A 19,467-nucleotide genomic window follows, 5' to 3' on the forward strand; every position below is an offset into this window, starting at 1 on the left:
AACGGCTCCTGCCCCGGTCACGCCGCTCGAGGTGCCGAACCCCGGAGCTCTGCGGCTGGGATGCTCCCGGGGCGGGCGCATCCCGGGGGGAAAACGGTGGAGAAAAGGGTCATAGCGGCAGAGGGGGCCGGCCGCCTGCTTTCTGCTTTTTTCCAAGCCCGTACTTCTCGGGGTCTGGGTAAAATCGGCAGAAAATGGGCATTTTTCCGGGTTTGGCGAGCCAAAGGGCATCGAGCGCCGTTCCCTTCGCATCCCTGCGCCGGCACGGCCGAGATTTCGCCTTTCTCTTCATAAAACAACTTCGCGCCTGAAGCGGAGACATCCCAAGCGAGGGTCCCGGGGGGGCTTTGCAGGATCCGGGCGAGCCCGCACGGGTCCGATGGGGCCGAGCTCCCCGGGGGCCGGCGAGCAAAACATCCTGCGGCGTCATCAGAAACGCGTCGCTTAGGATCGCCGGTCGGCGTTTCTCCCCGGGCGGGCACGAGGACGGGGGTAAAAGGGTCGGATGATGCCACCGCCGTCCCCCGGCTTGCTCATTCCCAAGCCAAAATGCCCTTTCCCGGCTGGGCGGGCATCTCCCCCGCGTGGGTTTTCCCTGGGTGGTCGCAGAGCATCCCTCGCCTTTTGTTTTGGAAGAGGCCTGGGAATGTCGACGTGGCCCTTTCCGGGATCGTCTCGGCTCCCACGTTCTCACAGGTGCTCCAGCTCAGGAATTCGGGAGGCGAGAGGGCGAGGAGGAGGAGTTAGCAGGGCTGATAAAGTAAAACCGAGCAAGCCGGCGGCGTTACCCAATTTCCCTGATAGGCAAAGGAAAAACAAGACACCCGGTAAAGCTTAAAGGCGACGTAAGAAATTCTGCCCGTTTCGGGAGCCTGCGAGGCTGTTAGTAGCGAGAGATAGGGAGGCGATGTTGGTCACTGTGATTTTTGCTATGGGATCCCCCCCGTGCTGCCGCGGGCACGCTGCTTCGCCCGAGCTGCTCCCAGCCCCGGCTTCATCGCCGCCTCCATCCTCTGCCTCCTGCTTGGCATCCATAAAGGACTAGTCCTGCCTGGGAATATCCCGCTGTTACGGGGACCTGGGGGAAGCCCGAGCGGGGAGATGATCCCGTCGGGGGTAAGACTCCCAACGTGCTTATGTCGAGGTCGGCCGACTGCGAGACGCGGATACGGTTGTGCCGGGGCTGGAGCATCCCCGACGGACGCCGCAGCGTCTGGCTGCCGAGATGGGGGAGAGAAACAGGAGCGCCTGCTCGCTAACCACCCGTTTCGCTCTAAGCGGGCTCCCCCTGTTAGGAAGAGTAACCAGCCCCTCTTCTGTGAAGCACCCGTTGCTTTTAACAAGCGAGATGGAAGGCACGTGGGAAAGGCAGAGGGAAGAGCCGGGAATAACGCCGGCGGAGAGGCAATTCCGGCAGCCAGCTGGTGCCGCGAGGCTCCTCGTCTCAGTTGAGGAGGAAGAGCCGGGCGTTCGCTGCGGCTTGGCCGCGAGCTGCCGGGATGGCCGTGCTCCCACGAGGATGCTCCGGGCCGGCACAGCCCGCAGCCGGAGCTCCCCGCCCAGGGAAGGGTCCCCAGGAATTTCCCTACCTTAAAAAAAACAGCATTAACCGTAAATATTCTGAACGTTCCGGTTACAAAGATAAACTCGGCCTCATATTTTTAGCTCCGGGTTTGCCGAGGGTATGTATTATGTTTAGCAGCCTGATTAATGCCATGGCGACTAATTAGGGTGCAGGACAGATACTGGCGATTCGTTTGCAGTGTCAAGCGCTGTCAAAGCGCCGTTACATCAAAGATAATTTACTGCAGAGGGGGATCGTACACCCTCAGACAAAGAACGAGCGGAAGACCTGCCCTTACCCCACTGCTTCCATGTCCCGAGATCTTTCCATACGGCTGCGTCTTAGCAAAAGGAAGCAATTTGCGCTGTAGGTGCTTTAAAAAATGTAAAAAAAAATCCCCAGAACGGTGTATTAGCACTAGGGGAACGGGAGTTGCAGGGAATTTCAGCGGGCACCAAACACTCGTGCTTGAGACAGCAAATGATCCTCGGAATTTCTCACCTGGAGCTCCAGCCTCCGTGGCGGGATGAGGGAGATTTCGCTGCCCCTCGGTCACATCCCGGCTCTGGGTCGCGTCGCCCACGAGTTGCGAGCTTGCCAGGCGCGGCGTCTTTCTGGTTTCCTCGCGAGGATTCCGTTCCTATCCTTAAACAGAAACAGCGGGAAGTTTTCGCCCACGCTGTGGCACAAAACCCACCCCCCAACACAAAAGCCTCGTGCTGGGCTCTGCCTCCAGCTCAGCACCCAGAAACAGGGGCACCCCCAAATTCACGCTTCCCTGCGAAATCCTCGGCCACGGGGTGGTCGGGACACGATGCCCGCATGCGGGCACCATCCCCTCGACGGCCAGAGCGGCAGCCCGCCGTCGGCAGCATCCTGCACACGGCTGAGCACCACGTGCTCCCAGCCCGTCTCCAGCCACCGTCCCCTCCGGGGCCGTCCCCACGCGTTGTGCGACAGCGGCCGACCTTTCCAGCGCTGCCGCAGCCCTCCCTGCCTTGCTCTGCATCTGTCTCTGCCTTCCTTCCCTGGCCTGAGAGCATCCCCTGGACCGGAGCATCCCTGGACCAGGAGTATCCCTGGCCCGGGAGCATCCCTGGACTGGGAGCATCCCCTGGCCTCGGAGCATCCCTGGACTGGGAGCATCCCCTGGCCCCGGAGCATCCCCTGGCCCCGGAGCATCCCCTGGCCCAGCCGTCTTGCCCCACCACCCTGCAGACCAGCTCCCCCATCCGCACCGCTCGTGGAAGAAGGATGGCTTCGTTTGCGGGAGCTTCTTGACTAGGACTAGGACTTCTTGAGGCGACCCGGCAGGGCTGGGACCCCCGGCCCTGGGGCAGAGCCCGGCTGCGGTGCCCCGGCCGCTCTGGCTGCGCGTTGGGCTCCAACAGGAACAAGAGGGAGGAGGCTTTTCTGTAAGACTTTTTCAGGTGTTTTGCATCAAAAGCTAACAGCCTTTGCAGCCCAAATTAACCTTTCCAATTTGCTTGAAATCTCCCTCATTTTCTCCGGAAAATGAAGGGAAAAATACCCAGCTGTAATGGCCAACGTGGTTTTATTAAAACCCAGGCTGGAAGCGCTGTGGTTTCTGACTGGAAATACTTCTTTAAAAGTACAGCCGCAGCAGAAGAGCTGGGGTGAACGGTGAGGAAGGCAGACACGACATTTTTACATCAAGGTAGCCGGCGTGTGCGCGATCCCTGCTGCCAAGCTACCTTTGGGATGCTGCCGGTGCAGCCACAACGGCGCTGGAGCCCAGCTTCCCTCTCCTGCCTAGCGAGCCTCCGGCACGGGTCTCCTTTAAAAAAGTGAAAATAAAAAGGAAAAGAGAGTCACACAAGACTAAACACCCATCGGGTCCGCTCTCAGCAAGGCAATTCCCGCCTAACCTTGGGTGATCTCGCGCCTGCGACGCGTGGCTGCCGTCCCCGCTCGGGATGAGCTGGATCTCCTTCATTAACAGCAATGGGCTCCAAATACCTTCGCGTACTTATTATTACCTGGCTTTAATGGATAATGAAACAGTGGCAGAATATTGCTAACACCTGAAGGGTGTCTAATGGAGAAGAGGACTGAAAGGAAAGCGCTCCCCTCCCTTCGCCGGGGGATTTAAAGGCGTCGGGCTCCTTTGCTGGTGGGGTGAGGATGGGCTCGGTACCTGCCGAGGGCGATTTTTTAGCAGTTCCGTGGTCCTTGGGCGACCCGTCCCCTCCGCTGCCGGCGGGCAGCCTGCCTGCTCCAAGGGTGCTGGGCTGCAGGGCATCGCTTCCCGCAGGGCCGGAGCAAAGCGGCTTTTCGCTTCAAGGGCACGTCCCAGGGCAGGCTGCCTGCGCCCAGCCCGACGCCCGAGTTCACGCCGCCACCAGCCACCCCACGCATGCACGGTTTCGGGGTGAGAAGCCTTTACCGGCAGCCGCAGCGGAGGGTGCAGCGAGGGAGCCCGTGGCGGCAGCCCCCCCTCGGGCTCTACCCCCCGAGCCCGCCTCTATTTACGCGGAGTTATTTACTTTAGGGGTACGTAATCAGCCAGGCAGCGAGGCGTTTACGCGGCGCGGGGCAAAGCTACCAGCGTCCCCGGTGACCCACGACAGCGATTAAATGAGCCAAGGGCGCCACACCGAGCGCCCACTCCCGGCACTTCGGTTTCTGCTTCGGTCTTGGAGCTGCGCGAGGCGGGTGCCGGAGGAGAGACCCCGCGTGTCCCCCCCCGCTCTGGCCCTGGGGACCCTCGCAGCGCCCCGAGGATGCAGCGAGCCCGAGCGTCCCCGGGGACCGCTGCCCCACGGGAGGGTCCCGCATCCCCCGGCGCCGGGGGCTGCCGCGAGCCTGCCCGTGCCAGCGCCGGCAGCCCTGCCTGCGTGCGGTGTTTATTTCATGTCTCGCAGCGTTAAATCATAGCAGACATGCAATTCGGGGGAGCGTGAGGCTCCGTAATGAGCGGCCTCGGGCGCGTGATGGGGCCGGGGCCGGGAGGCAGCCGCGCTGCCAGGGCTCCTCCACGATGCTTTATTGCTTTTGACGCTCCAAACACGCTCTGAAAGGCGAGTCGTGGCAGCCCGGAGGATGGCCGCTTCCCTCCCCTGCCTGCTCTGCGCGGGCAGGCACCACAGCTGAGACCTCCCTCCCGGCTCCCACCGCGGTCCCTGGCCCGGCTGCGGCACCCCGTCCTGCACGGAGCTCAGCCGCACGCCTGCCAAAGCCCCCGGCGGTCCCGCGGCACGGCGCGGGAGCTGCCGAGGCTAACGCTGCCGCGGGAGTACGGTGCATAATGCTGCGCGCACGGGGCTCGGTTTCATTCCCGGTAAGGGTGGGTTGGGGTGATGGGGGACGCGGAGCGTCGCTCGCCCCGTTGCGGGTGGGGGGATGCTGAGCATCACTCGTCCCGTCGCATCGCAGGGACTTTGTGCCTGCGCCCCTGTGCTCGCCCCGGCCTCCGAGATCACCGTAGCTCTTGGCTAAGCACCAGCTTAAGGAGGTCGCTGCTTGCCTAGCCCAGGTACCGGCTCTCAGCGTGGCTGCCCTTGGAAAAAGCCCTTCGTCTCCATCCCAGCGCAGAGATGCTGCCGTGCCCAGCTGCGGGCAGAGCCCGGGCAGGACGCAGGGCTGAGCCGCGGGAAGCCCCGGACGCCAAGCGCTTCGATTCCCAGAAAAGCAATTACCGAGCAGCAGATTACAGGGCTAATAAAATCCCATTACGCCATTTCGGAAAGTAAATCTGATCCGGGCGCTGCCGATTGATATCAGCCGTCCCACAAAAAGTCCCGCAAGAGCCCCCCTGCGCGCGCGTGCGCGTAATGCGAGGCTATAATAGATCACGCTAATTAGATATCCGATAACAGGAGGGCTGATAGGAACTACATTAAAATCTCTTTAAGATGAAGACGTAAAACCCAAGGGAGAAAATTCAGAGTTAATGATGCTGCAGCAGAGGCTCCGCTTGAGCGGTCCTCGCCCCCTCGGCCGCATCCTGCCCGCCGCGGATGCGGGGGGCCGGAGGCGAGGGGGCAGAGCGGGGCACGGTCCCCAGCGCCGCCGCGGCGCTGCCCGTGATTTTCATTACCCAGATTCAATAAGGGGAAAGAGCTCCGAGCTGCCTGCGCTCCCCGGGAGGTGACTTGCCAGCCGCTAACGGAGCCGAGAAATCAAATTAGCCCCGGCTCTGCTCTCGCTCTCTCCCTGACACCGCTGTTGGCAGCCGAGGGGGAGTTCATCAGGGCCGCGCACTAATTCTTATCTCGTTTAAGTGACTCCACGCTGCCATCTGATGCGATTTGCTCTGCGCCACCGCCGCAGGCTCCGGTCTCTGCCCGCCGCTTCCCTCGCACTTCCAGCAGCTGGCAGCTTCGTGGGGGCACGGGCGCCTACAGCACATAGAAACGCGGACATACGTAGACGAATATATAAGATTATAGGGAACGGGGGTCGGGGCAAGGCTCCCCTGCCAGGCAGAGGGACGTCGCCTAGCCCCAAGGACACGATGCTCTGGCGCGGAGGGAAGGACACTGCTGCCTGAGCAGGGTACCAGATTTTTGCTGGACAAATTTTTGCTCCCAATTGTACGAGACCAACCCTCGCTTACGGTCTCGTTTGCCCGAAGGCGTTGAATATTTGGGGAAAGGGGAACTGGCAAGAAGTGCTTTCATTTGCTGACGTTTGCATGCAAATGCACACCGCTGCAATGAGAACAGACCCTCGTCTTGGTGCCGGGTCCGAGGTGGTTGGGGAAGGCTTTCTGCCCCTGGCAGGGGTGCGAAGGGCAGGCCGGCAGCACGTGCTGCCTGCATCTGCCAGCTGTGCCCGTCTCCAGCAGGACAGATCCACCCCGCCACAGGGTGTGAAGGGAAGCCCAGTACCTCCAGAGCCCCCCCACCCCGTTCCCATGCTGATGGAAAACCGCCCCGCGCCAGCGCTGGCCGTGTCTCGGTAACCTCCCGGCACAGACCACCCCATCTCAGAGGGTCCCCCCCCACCCCCGACTTTCTGATCCCCGAGGACCTCCTGGTGCCTGCGGCATCCTCTTCCCCGCACCCCCGCTGTGCCCCCCGCTCCTGCTGCACGCAGGCACGATGCTTGCACCCCTGAAACCCGCTTTTCCAGGGCCAGGCACCCCGGGCAGGGGACGCGGCAGGGGGTGGAACGGGGGGTCCCCGGGGGAGCCGGTGGGGTGTGCGGGGGGGTGGCTGGGTGGGCTCCGCTCGCATCCTCCCAGCCTGAAACTTGATGCAGCGGGAGAGGCTGATCGCGAGATTAATTGGGCGTTCTCAAAAACCCGACGGCGGGGGGGAAGGCGAGCAAGGAGTGCTGCCTGCCTGCCTCCCTGCTCGGGTGCTTCACTCCTCCGCCGAGCCCGAGCCGGCAGGCTGGGGAGGAGGGAGGCAGCGGCTGGGAGCCAGCGGAGTGGCGGCACGAGAGCCATGACGCCCGCCGCTCTCGGGGCGCTGCTGGCCCTGCTGCCGCTCGCCTCGACGCTGCAGAGCCAAGGTAAGGCGAGGGGCCCGCGGGCAGGGCTGGAGAGCTGGGGCAGAACCGGGCGCTCCCGGCACCGAACGGCGCCGTGCGACGCCTTCCTAAAACCCGAGCGGCGCCGGGCGGCAGGCGAAGGGCTGCTTTTTAGAGAGACCTTAATGCTATTGAAAAGCGACGTACCTGGGAGAAGCCCGAGCCCAGGGGTGCTGCCTGCCTGGGCGACGCAGGCTGAGCGCCCGCAGCAAGGGAACGCGGCGTTTGAACCCAGCTCTGCGCTGTGGGCTCATCGGCACGGGGCTTCGAAGCACTCTGGAAGCGTGCAGGGTCCGAGCCCTGAGGGTGTATAGGAAGAGAAAACAGGGTTATCTCCTGCCTGCCTGCCTGCCTGCATCCCTCTGCCTGAGCCCTCCACCCGATAAAGGGATTTCTCTAACGTAATGTTTCATCCCTCGTAACGCAGAGCTGGGTTTTGGGGACGGCAGCGTGCAGAAGCAATGCTGTGCCTATGGTTTGCGATCTCAGCTCCGCACGGCGCAAAACCGACTGCCAAAACGCCCACCAGCTACCATTATTATTTTTCCGTGTTTAACCTTCCCGAGAACGAGCAGAATAGTACTTGTGCTGTTTCACACCACCGCAGCTGAGAGCTTTCAGCAGGTTTGTGACTCAGTCAGGTAGCCCCTCGCATCGGGGCATCGCTCCCGACTCCCAAACCTTCTCCCGCAGTTAGCACAGCAGAAGCGGCAGAAAAGGAGCGGGAGCAATGATGCTCTTGCCCTAGCGATGCCGGAGGTAAGAGGGGAGGAAGGTCTGTGCAGAAGCACCCCGTTTGTGCCAGGGCCGCGCCGAGTTGCACCGGGCGAGTTGCCGGCACAGGTTCGGGGCCGGGCAGACCGGCACGGTGTCCGCGGCAGAACCCAGCCCAGTCCTCCCTCTGCAAAGCCACTTCCGTGCTGCCAGAGCATGCCGACCCGGAGCTCGGCGGCACGAGTGCGAGGAGGAGGAGGAGGAGAGGGTGCGAGGAGGAGCGCGGGCGCGAGCCAGCTGCCGCCAGCTGCCGCCAGCAGGAAAGGCCGCTTGGCCCCGCGCGCGATGCTGGCAGTGCCTGTTTTCCTCCCCTCACCCTAATTGCTGCCTCTCGCCCCCCCACTCGCCGTCTCCATCGGCGCACGCCGGCCTGGGCGAGGGTCATGCGCCTGCCCGGCTCCCCGGCATTACCGATCGCGTGCAACGTCGGAGGGGCTGAGGCTGCTGGGTTTTGGTTTTTTTTAGCTTCAAAGAGAGATTAAAGTTCCTTTCCCAGCAGCTTTTCCCAAGTTCCCGCAGATCTATTCCAATTAGTCCCTTTGATTAGGCGGGAATTGGACGCCGGGTCTGGGCGTGCTGCAGAGCAGAGCCACGAGCGCGGCTCTGCCGCCCTGGCTCGGCTGCGGCGTCGCCGGCTGCCTTGCAGCGAGGACGCGGGTGCCGCGAGCAATTTGCTCTGCGATTAATGCTGCCGGCACCAGCCGAGGCACCGTTTCCACAGGAAACAGAAGCCAAGATACCTAATAAATGCCAAGGTACCTAGTAAACGAATTCAGCATCCCCGTTCACCTCCAACCTTCACCGCCTCCACCTGCATAGCAAAGAAGACATGCCCCTGGAAGCAGCGAGCAGTAGGAAACTTGTCTGGGGGCAGCGAGCGCCTCGCGGTCCCCCGCTGCCGCTGTCCTGGCGTCCGTCCGGGAGAGGCAGAAGACGGCAGCCCTGCCTTCCAAGGCCGGGGGAAGGTCGCAGCCCTGTCCACCTACACAGCGGAAGATACTAATAAAACGTTAGGTGACGGTTCTGGCACGCAGGCTTGTTTCCCGTCGGGATGCTCCTCCCGCGCTTTGATGGGAAACCCCGAGCGGTCAGCGGGGGGTGGCAGCCAGCAGCGTCCCGCGGTTCGCGGCACACCCCCGGGGCGACTGCAGCCGCCGCCCCGGTGCGAGCGGCCCTCCGTCCATCCCTCCCTCTGCCGGCAGGTACCGGCGGGGTGGCCGGACGCCGGAGCCTGCCGAGCCCGCCCTGCGCCGGCTGTCCCACTACCTGCTGGCCCGCTACCAGAAGGGCACCCGGCCCGTGCGGGACTGGCGAACGACCACCGACGTGGCCATCGACCTCATGGTCTACGCCATCCTCAGCGTGGTGAGTCCTCTGCTCCCATCCCGCGTGGGGTGGGGGCAGCTGTGCCTGCAGCGCGGGCAGCTTCTGCGCGTCCGCGGCACGGGGAACGGTACCCGGTGCGCGGCACCCTCTGCCCATCTTCCAGAGTGCCGATACCCGCTGTGCTGACACCGCGTCCTCTTCTTCCCGCAGGATGAGAAGAACCAGGTGCTCACCACATACATCTGGTACAGGCAGGTGAGCGGATGGGACCGTGAAACCTCGCCCCTCCCTTGCCAGGGTCCCCCCCCCCGGGGCCGAGCCCCCCTGCAAACACAGGCTTTGCCGCGGGAGAGGCGTGCAGCCCTGCAGGAGCGCAGCAGGGTCGAACCCATCCCAGGGGACGGCAGGGCCTCTGTAGGGCACGAACTCAAGGCACAGCTTTCGCGCTCCGGCTTCACCCCGTTGGGTGGTGCGATAGCCGGGGGACAAGCCTTTCCTCCCTCCTGCGGATGGCACCGAAGAGCGGTTCCCACGGCAGGGTGCTGGCCTGGGGTTTGGGTCCCGGCGGGGTGGAAGGGACCCTCGCCCTCCAAGCCCCCCTCTCCCTTGTCCCCAGCACTGGACCGACGAGTTCCTCAGGTGGGACCCGGCGCGCTTCGACAACCTGACGCAGATCTCCCTCCCCGCGGAGAGCATCTGGGTGCCCGACATCCTCATCAACGAGTTGTGAGTGTGGCCAAAGTCCCCGGGGGGGAGACGGCCCGGGGCCGGACCCCCCTCGCCCACCGCGGGCACGCGCCGCCCCGCGCTTTGTATTCCCGGCACAGAGCTGGCAGCCTCCCCGCATCGGGCGAGCTGCAGATGGGGAACGGCTGGGCAGTTGGGCCATTTCCAATGCTGGCTAACCGCAACCGTCGGTAATTACCCGCGCCGTGCCGGGGGTGGGATCCAGCTATCTGGAGAAAGGCTTTGTGAAGGCAGCACAATGCGAGGGCAGCTGCAGAGCTGCCGGCCCTTCCTGCGAAGCCAGCCGGCGTCCTTCCCGCTCCGTGGGGATTTAAGGTGTTCCCACCGGCTCCAGAGGGCCCCGGGGCAAGGACACGGATGCTCCTTGGGCTGGGAGAGGGCAGCGCAGAGGTGATGCCAGGCAGGCGTCCCTGCGTGGGTACGGCCAAAAAAGCAGATGGGGGGGGCACGTGGGAGTTCCCCTCCCAAACGCGGGTCGGCAGGAGGAGTCCCGGCCCAGAGTGCTCCCCAGCCCCGCTCTCTGTCCCTCGTGCCCCCCAGCGTGGACGTCGGGAAGTCCCCCCACGTCCCCTACGTCTACGTTGGCCACCACGGGGAGGTGCAGAACCTCAAACCCATCCAGGTGATGACCGCCTGCAGCCTGGACATCTACAACTTCCCCTTCGACGTCCAGAACTGCTCGCTCACCTTCACCAGTTGGCTGCACCACAGTGAGTGCCGGGACCCCCGGGGCCGGGGGGGCTCGGGGGGAGCGGGCAGGACCTCCGCCGGGCTGGAGCTCCGTGCAGAAGGCGACTCGCCCCTCTAGATGGCCCCAGCGGATCGGGGATGCGTGCGGGGCGGGCAGGCACCCAGCCCGGCGTGGAGGTGCCGGCAGCTGCCGGCGCTTCGGGCCGGGCACCCCTGGTCCTCACCTCTCCGCCGCCCCCCAGTCCGCGACATCAACCTCTCGCTGTGGCGGCAGCCGGAGCTGGTCAAGTTCGACCGGAGCGTCTTCATGAACCAGGGCGAGTGGGAGCTGCTCTACGTCCTCAGCCGCTTCCAGGAGTTCAGCGTCAAGAGCAGCGACAGCTACGCCGAGATGAAGTTCTACGTAAGGGTCTTTGGCCGCCGCGCTTCTCGGGGATGGGGCGCTAGGGAAGGGTCTTGCCACCGCCCCTGTTGCTTGATCACCCAGCTGCGCCGGGCCGCGGTGCTCCCGCCGGCGGGCAGGAGGCTCCTGGCGCTGAGCCCTTCCTCTGGCTCACCTTAGCGCGTCCCACCATCCTCGCCTGCCTTGGCGGAGAGCCGCGCCGGCTCGAGCCCTCGTTTCAACCCTTCGCTGAGCCTTTCCTGTCTCTCTGTCCCGCAGGTAGTCATCCGGAGACGCCCCCTCTTCTACACCGTCAGCCTGCTGCTCCCCAGCATCTTCCTGATGGTTATGGACATCGTGGGCTTCTACCTACCTCCCAACAGCGGCGAGAGGGTCTCTTTCAAGATCACCCTCCTGCTGGGCTACTCGGTCTTCCTCATCATCGTATCCGACACGCTGCCGGCTACGGCCGTCGGCACCCCGTTGATAGGTACGGCGGCACTACCTGCCAAGCCAACTGCTACGGCAGTCCCGGGCCTGGAGCGGCAGGAGCTGCGGCTCTGTACAGAGACCACAGGTCCCCTAGAAAGGTGGGCAGGGAGGACTCGCTCAGGACCGCGCTCTGCGCACGAGCCTCCGCGGGCCGCTCACCTCGCTGACGTCCCCCCACAGGCATCTACTTCGTGGTGTGCATGGCGCTGCTCGTCGTCAGCCTGACGGAGACCATCCTGATCGTGCGCCTGGTGCACAAGCAGGACCTGCAGCCCCACGTCCCCGAGTGGGTGAAGCGCCTGCTGCTGGAACGAGCCGCCGTCCTGCTCTGCATCCGGGACAGGAAGGAATTCGGCCAAAGCAGGACGCAGAGCTCGGACATCTCCAGGGAGGTGGAGAACAACGACAGCACAGGTAAGGGCGGCACAGAGAGGGCCCAGGGGAACTGAAGGGGACTAGGTCCTATGTAGCCGTCTAGGTGGCCCCTGTTTGCGTGGTGATCCGGATGCCTGGGTCACCCGCAGAAATCCCACGTCCCTGTCTAAAGAGATTTTTCTCCCTTGCCTCTCTGGATCCCGCAGCCAAGCTGAACCACTACGGCTGCGAGGACCCCCGGGAGCGTGAGGCGGCGGGGGGCGCGAGGCCCGCGCCGGCCTTTGCCGGCCAGGCGGAGGGCTCCCCGCTGATGCGCGGCGTCCTGCGCGAGATCACCGCCATCCGCCAGTTCCTGGAGAAACGCGAGGAGTTCCGCGACGCCGCCCGCGAGTGGCTGCAAGTGGGCTACGTCTTGGACGTCCTGCTCTTCCGGGCGTACCTGGCGGCCGTCCTGGCCTACAGCGTCACGCTGGGCACCCTCTGGTCGGTGTGGCGGGACGCCTGAGCGGCGCCCGCCTTCGGGGGCGAGAGAGCTGGGGGGCCCTCAGACGCCGCCGAGGCCGCTCCTCGGCTCTGGGGCTCCCCGGCGTTCGCTGACCCAGGCTGCTGCACCCGCCGCCGTCCCCCCCCAGCTCCGCAGCAGCCGAGCACGAAGGCGGAGCTGAGGAGGAACCACCGGGCACCCATGACCCCTTGCCCAAGCCTTGCGCCATGCTTCCACACCCCCCCAACGCCCCCCGGCAGCGCCCCCAGCCCGGCCCCACCGGCGGCCGCCGCTTCAGCACCGCGGACAGCGGCCCCGCCGCCGCCCGCCCGGGGGTCCCCGCTGCCCCGAGGGGGTCCCCGCCGCTCCCGGGGGTCCCCACTGCTCCCGAGGGGTCCCCGCTGCCTCTGAGGGGGTTCCTGCTGCCCCCGAGGGGGTTCCCGCCGCTCCCCGGGGGTCCCCGCTGCCCCGGGGTTCCCGCTGCCCCGAGTGGGTCCCCGCTACCCCCGGGGTGCCCTACCCCTCGGCCCCGCTGCCCTGGGGAAGCCCCCACCTCCGTGCACGAAGCGCCGTGTCCCCTTCTCCGTTACCGCCCCTGCTCGCTGGGCTCCGCACGGGTCTTTGTCCCCGCGCCCGGGCCCCTTGGGCACGCTTGCCCAGCAGATCCCCGTCACGCTCCTGCCCAGCCGTACGGTAAACCGGGAGAGAGCCAGGGCCAGCCAACGGCAAACGAACCGGGGTGCCCGGGATGCTGGAAGAGACCCGCGGTGTCACCGGTTGCTGCCGCAGCTTTGGTCAATCCCCCGGCTCCCTCTCTCCACCCCTGCCCGGGCGGAGGCACGAGGCTCAGCCGAGAGGAAAGAACCGCTGGCTGCATCCCGGAGCAGGGAGTTGAGCCCGAACTGCGAGGAGCAGATCCTCCCAGCGCGGTACCCGCTCCCGTTTCAGAGCCGGGGGTGCCAGGGGGTTGTGACAAGAAACACCGACGGTGTTTTCGGGGCGGCGCCCGGCCCTGCCGTGCTTGCCCGAAACCCTGTAAAGGCACGGCTCGCTCTGCACGCCGGTAACGTACCTGAGCAACCAGCGCGGGCACTGTCCTCGAAAATGCTGGAGGTGACGGGAGGGCCCATCCCGTGCTCCAGGAGCGCCTCTGCGTACGGTCGGGCTGCGGGCGGCGGAGGGAGAGGTGGGTTGACAGCGTCTAGCTCTCCTACGTCCGCCCCCAAGCCCACCGGCCCTGGACCAAGGGCCCCGCTCCCTGTCCCGGAGCCATCACCTGCAGGAAAACTGCCCGCTGAGTGACAGGGGTGCTGAGGACGGGTGGAGCGGGCTCCTGCCGCGCCGGCCCGTGCTAATGCGCTGATGGTCTGTAAGTGGCTGCCTATTGATGAGGTGTCCAGTTAAAGAGTTCGCGAGACACTAAATCAGCCCATTGATCCTGCCGAGATCGATGGCGCTACAGACCTGATCACTGCAGCGGGCAATTAACACCCTCTGGAATGAGCCGCCTTCGTGTAACATCAAACGCTCCAACAGACAAATCCGATGGGCCCATTGACCCGGGCGTGCGAGGCCGCCCAGCCCGCGCCTTCGAGGAGGGGACGGGGCGGCGGGACCCCCGAGCCAGCGGAGCCATCCCTCTCCTGCCCGCTGGGAGCCTGGAGCCCCTCGGGGACCCACCGCGAGACGCTCACCTGTGCCGCCGCGTCCCACGGACCACGCCGGTGGCCGCGCGGGCGCTCGGTCCTCATCCTTCCCCAGGCTAGGAAGCCGTCCTGCACCCAACCTAACCCCCTCGCGCAGCTCAGCGGTCCTTTCCCCCCTGGAAGAGGAGGCTGCCCACGCCGGAGGAAGGATCCAGGTTCTCCCTTTGCCCTCTCGCTGCTTTGGGAAGCGCCGCATGCGGGGAAAAGTTCCAGGCATCTCTCCGAGAGGAGCCTGGATTTTCCTCTTTAAAAAAAATAAATAAATAAAAAAAAAAATCAATAAATCTGAATCTAATCTCCTAATAAAGGTTTAATGAGGACATAATGTTGATGGAACAGAACATTGTTGCAGCATAATCGCTCCCAGCTGCTGCGCGAGTGTGCAGACAAAGGCCCGGTCCTACGACAATTTCCCCGGTATCAGAATAAAGCCTTTGTACCAGGCCGAACGCCGGAGAGGGGCTTCATCCCCCCTTCTCCCGGGGACGCTGCCGCCGGCAGGTTGCTGGCAGCGGGACCACCTCCGCCCGCCTGAACCAGGACCAAAGTTCTCCCCTATTCGCCCGAAGCCTCCCCTGGAAGAGCTGTGCTGGCGGGGAGCTCTGGGAGGCAGGGACTGGGACCGGGACCTCGGGGTGGGCTCGCAGCCCCCCAAACCCGCCGGGAAGCCCTGGGGCACGGGACGAGCCCGGCCTTCGACGCCAGCACACGCGGCAGCCCGGCACACGCCATCCATCCCCGGAAAAAAAAAATAAGCGATGCTTCGCATCCGGTGACTCCGACCACGCCGTCGTTAACGTTTCACCGCACCCTAACGCCCAGGCGGGTGGCGGGCAGCGCCCGTGGGACGCGGGCAGCACCCACCGGGCCCGGGCAGGGCCGGGCGACGCCGGCAGCACCCGCCTGGCCCCGCGCGGCGCGCCGTACAGTTTGCCGCAGCACAAAAGGAGTGCAGGCGCTGCTGTTAATGTAGTCAGTAAATAAATAAAGGAGGGCTTAAGCTTAGTGTACAGCAATCAGTCGAGAACTACAGGATAATTAACGCAGCGGGGGGCCAGACTACTCCGCAGTCAGGTTTAAATGAACGAGTTCACTTCCATTGAGGCAAACTTGCTCAGCTCCCTGGTGAGGCGCGCAGGCAGGCAGGCAGCGGCGCAGGCAGCGGCGCAGGCAGCGCGCCGCGGGACGGGGAGGCGCGCGGCCCGCGACGAGGGGTGCGGGTTCGCTCCCCCTCCGCGGGACCTCGGCATCCCGGGGGCACCCCCCACCCATCGGGGTTGGTTTAGGGATGGGACAACCCTCCCCCCCCCCCCCGCCCCAGCCCCGGGGGAGCCGAGCAGGCACCCCCAAACTCACCGCCGTGGGTCCCCCCGCGGCTCGCCCCAGGCCGGTGGGATGGATGCATCCTTCCTCCTCCTCCTCCTCCTCCTCCTCCGGCAGGCACGGGCACAGGAACAGGAGACGGCAGGCCGAGACAACGGAATTAACTTTATTGGTTGTTTTTTTTTGTTTTCTAACTGCAGATTCAAGGTATACAACTGAACATTGCTATTTTCCTTATGAGACTTATAAATAAAAATACAAAAAATGTTCACTACAAAAAAATCTACCGTTAGTAGGATGTAAAAAATATTCTCTTTGCTATAGAAGGCACGAACTTCACTTAGTGACACATGGAGAGAAAAAAACCTGCAGCAGTATATTCTTCTTCTTCTTACTCTTCTTTTTTTTGTCTTTTTTTTTTCCTCTGTCAGAAACACTGAAGTCTTACAAAGAAATGCATCTGAATCTACACAGGACGAAGGCAGATGCGGAGAGCTGCAACTAGGAGACACCACAACTGGTTTTATTTTTTTTTTTAATTTTTTTTTTTTTTTTTTCCATTTTCTTTATTGTTCAGGAAACTTTTAGCTAACGGCATCTGTGGCTAGAGGACAGAGAGGACTCGCAAGCAGAACCGCAAGGGAGCGAACGGCGAGGGGAGGGGGAGAAAGTCGTACAAAAAATAGGAGCCGATAGATACTCTGAGAAAACCAAAGGGGAACTTGGGCACCTTCTGCGCCCGGGCTCAGAGAGGTGCTGAGGTAGACGGAACGAGGACAGCGACGGACCCGAACCACGAGCGGCAACACAGAGCAATGGGACGGGCAGGCGGGCACTCACGACACCGACGACAAGCCAGGGGAGAGGGAGCCCGGGGCCGCGGGGCCCTGCGGGGCGCTTGGTCCTCACTGCTATGATACACATATATATACTTATATATATATATATATATATATATACGGAGGGGTGGCGGGGGCCGCGCCATGGCGAACAGAGGCGGGGACGCGCGCCCGGGGTCACGGCGGCATCGCTCCAACCACCGATCGCGACGCCGTCGCAGCCGGGAGGCTGCGGCACTAAGGGAGGGAGGGAGGGGGACGGCGGGGGGGGGTTAAAGCAAAAAAAGCCACATGAGCTCGGCCGCGGGCTCCGCGGCACCCGCAGCCGGCAGCGCCGGTGCACCGCGGGGAGCTACCGCGCGCGTGCGCACGCGCCAGAAATTGCAGCAACTTTCCGTGTGAAAGAACCGGGGATTTTTTTTTTTTTTTAATATTTTTTTTTTCCTTTTTTTTTTTCTTTAGGCACAACAATTAAACAAGCCGTTCTCCACAGTCACATCCCGGATTGTACAACAGCAGCGTCCACCCCGCGCGGAGCAGCAAAGGACCCGCACGCAGAGGCACACGCGCGTGCAAAGCCGCACCGGGGTGCGAGGGAGGATGCCGCTCCCGCGGCCGCATCCCCGCTCGGCACCGGGAGAGGTGGGACGGGCTCTGCCGGGACCGGCACCCCAAACCGAGAGGGGCCATTAGCATCCCTCCAAACCGCATCCAGACACCGTCCCGCGCCCCCGACTCTTCCCCCCGCCCCGTTTTCACCCAAACGCAGCAAAACGACAAAAAAAAACCCAAAAAGGCCGCGGCCGCGAGCGCCGCGCGGGATGGAAACCGCAGAGCCCGCTTCCACAACCGCAAAGGAGAAACACAACGAAAACGAACACAAGAGGTAGCTTCAGAACCGACGCCCCCGGCCCACGGGGCCGGGCAAAAAATACCAGTTTTGGTAAGGATAATGCACAACGGGAGGCCGGCAGGGACGCCGCCGCCGCGCCGCCCCTCCACCGCCAGCGCCGGGCACGCGGCTCGCGCCTTCCCAGCCACGCCGCCCCCGTCCCCCCTAAATCAATAAAAAAGCTCATGAGGTCACAAAAAAACGAGGTAATTTCAAGTAAAATGTGCTAAACGCGGAAATATTCCAAAAGGAAGTTCAGAAAAAACCGAACGAAAAGCAAAAAAAAAAAACCAACCAAAGCGGCGAGCGAAGCCGCCCGCCACCGGGCACCCCTCGCTTGCGGGCTCCTGCAGCTGAGGGCTGGGCAAAAAAACCACGCTCGGCACCTTCCAGGCGCCCCAAATCAGCAGAAAAAAAGAGAATTCCCCACCCCCCCCTCGTTCGGAGCGATGCCGCGCGCTGGCGGCACCCACGCTGGCACCGGCATCGACCGCGCATCACCAAACCGGCCGCATCTCCCCGTGGAGGGGCTTCGCCCTCGCCCCCCCGCCCGGGAAGGCGGGGAAGGAAGGGGAAATGCATAGAGAGGTCTTTGGTCAGGGGGAGGGCGGCAGCCTCCGGGCCCCCCTCGCGCCCGCCCAGACCCCGGGCAGCACCGCCAGGCAGCCCGGCTCGCTCCCGGCTCCCTGCCCCAGACACCCTCCTCCGGCCGGGATACCCCCGCTCCGGGGATGCTCTCGCCGAAGCGCTTACGGCTCGCCGGACGCCGGCGCTCTCCCACCTGCCATGCCGCGGCTCGGGAACCCTCCCGAAACCGTGGCCGAGCCCCGCGCGGAGCCATGCCCCACGCACGAGCTCGGGTCCCCGGCAGGGCATCCGCGGTGGGGTCTACGCGGTGACAGCGGACACCAGAAATTAAAGCCTTCCCAAAGCACCGGCCGTACGCCCGCTGTCGGGGAAGCGCGTTGTTCCTACGCGGTCTTCCCGGCAGCGCCGGTGGCCGGCACCAGCGGCGACGGAGGGGCCGGCCGGGGAGCGAATTCCCCGGGGGCTGCAAGGGGCGACAGCTGCCCCGCAGCGAGGGCGCAAGGGCAGCGGGCGCACGAGCAGCCGGGGCTGGGGAAGGGGCCGGTGCAATCCCCCGCCCGCCCCGGCGCGAGCCGCAGCATCCTTCCGGCGAGAAGCAACGAACGAGAACCGAAAACAAACAAGGCCGTGGACGCTGCGGGTTTGGTGGTTTGTTTTTTTTTTGCCCAGTCCTCCGCCACTCGGCCCCGCCGCCCCTGCGCCTCCTCCCTCAGACGTAGCAGAGGTAGAGATAGGTCTTCTCTATCCGCCAGTCGGTGGGGATCTCCTCCGGCTTGTGGCCCTTCATGTGCTTCTGCATGGCGGAGAGGCTGGGGCAGTACTCCAGGCAAATGGTGCACTGGTAGGGGGAAGCGCCGTTGTGGGTCCGAAGGTGTTTGATCATGGCCGAGTAGTCCCGGGAGCGCTGGTGGCACAGCTTGCACTCGAAGGGCTTCTCGCCTGCAGGAGACGGGGAGACGGGGGCGTCAGCGGGGGCTCGGGGCCTGCGGGCGGTAATTAACTGCCCGGCATCGACGCTGCCGCGGCGGGCGCAGCCGATAACCCAGTAATGAACAGCAAAACCGACCTGACTATTGATCCCTTATTTACAATAGTCACGCGCCGGCGGATCCGATGATTCGTTATCCCCGGCCGCCGCCCTGGTCCACGCCGCCGGCGTCTCCGCCGGGGGACCGGTCCGGCCTCGCCAGAACCCCCGCCCCGCAGCACGTACCTGTGTGGACCCGGTAGTGGGTCTCCAGCTGGTGCTTGAGGCTGAACTTCTTGCCGCAGCCGTTGCACTCGTAGGGCTTCTCGCCGGTGTGGATGCGCTTGTGGCCCTTCAGCGTGCTCTCGTCCCGGAAGCAGCTGCCGCAGAACTCGCACTCGTAGGGGTGGTCGCCTGCAAGCACACGCGCCTGTCAGAGCCGCCGCCGTGCCAAAACTACCTCCCCAGCCTGGATTTACCCCCGGCACCCGCCGCCGCCGCCACCCCGGGGGACGGAGCATCCCCGGCGCGGCGTGCCGGTCCCCGCAGCCCCGTGCGGAAGGGGACGCTCGGGTCCCGCAGGAGGGTAAAGAGACCGGAGGGCGCCGCGACCCTCCCGCCACCAATTCCCAGGCTTTTCACCCGGCATCGCCGGCACGGCCCCGGCCCCGGGCGTCTCCCGCGCTCCAGACCGGGTGGCTGATAAATGAACTCCGGTTCGGCACCAAAGGCAGAATGATTTGAAGGAAAGGTGAGGGCTCCAGCTACTTATTTATTACAGCCGCGAAGGCAAGGACAATAAAGATAGATTGATCGTCC

The 19,467-nt window shown here is 64.2% G+C and overlaps 2 protein-coding genes across 4 annotated transcripts in view; one reads left to right on the forward strand and one right to left on the reverse strand.

The window, feature by feature from the left end:
* Window positions 1-6,978: 6,978 nt before the first annotated feature.
* LOC127025870 (5-hydroxytryptamine receptor 3A-like) lies at window positions 6,979-12,354 on the forward strand. Its single transcript, XM_050911022.1, has 10 exons — window positions 6,979-7,045; window positions 7,493-7,496; window positions 9,040-9,202; window positions 9,374-9,418; window positions 9,780-9,889; window positions 10,451-10,620; window positions 10,843-11,003; window positions 11,262-11,472; window positions 11,655-11,888; window positions 12,056-12,354. Exons 1-10 carry the CDS (start codon window positions 6,979-6,981, stop codon window positions 12,352-12,354), a joined length of 1,464 nt encoding a protein of 487 aa, XP_050766979.1.
* A 5,215-nt stretch (window positions 12,355-17,569) lies between these two features.
* The window catches only part of ZBTB16 (zinc finger and BTB domain containing 16), a 79,956-nt gene continuing 78,058 nt past the window's right edge, over window positions 17,570-19,467 (reverse strand). For all 3 annotated transcript variants that reach the window (XM_050910993.1, XM_050910995.1, XM_050910994.1), the window contains exons 6-7: window positions 18,895-19,062; window positions 17,570-18,620 (exon numbers count right to left, since the gene is read on the reverse strand). In XM_050910993.1, the coding sequence (XP_050766950.1) occupies window positions 18,391-18,620; window positions 18,895-19,062 (398 nt within the window). In that variant the 3' untranslated portion in view covers window positions 17,570-18,390. The remainder of the gene's footprint in view (window positions 18,621-18,894; window positions 19,063-19,467) is intronic.

Source organism: Gymnogyps californianus, chromosome 25, assembly GCF_018139145.2.
Source record: "Gymnogyps californianus isolate 813 chromosome 25, ASM1813914v2, whole genome shotgun sequence".
NCBI lineage: Eukaryota > Metazoa > Chordata > Aves > Accipitriformes > Cathartidae > Gymnogyps > Gymnogyps californianus.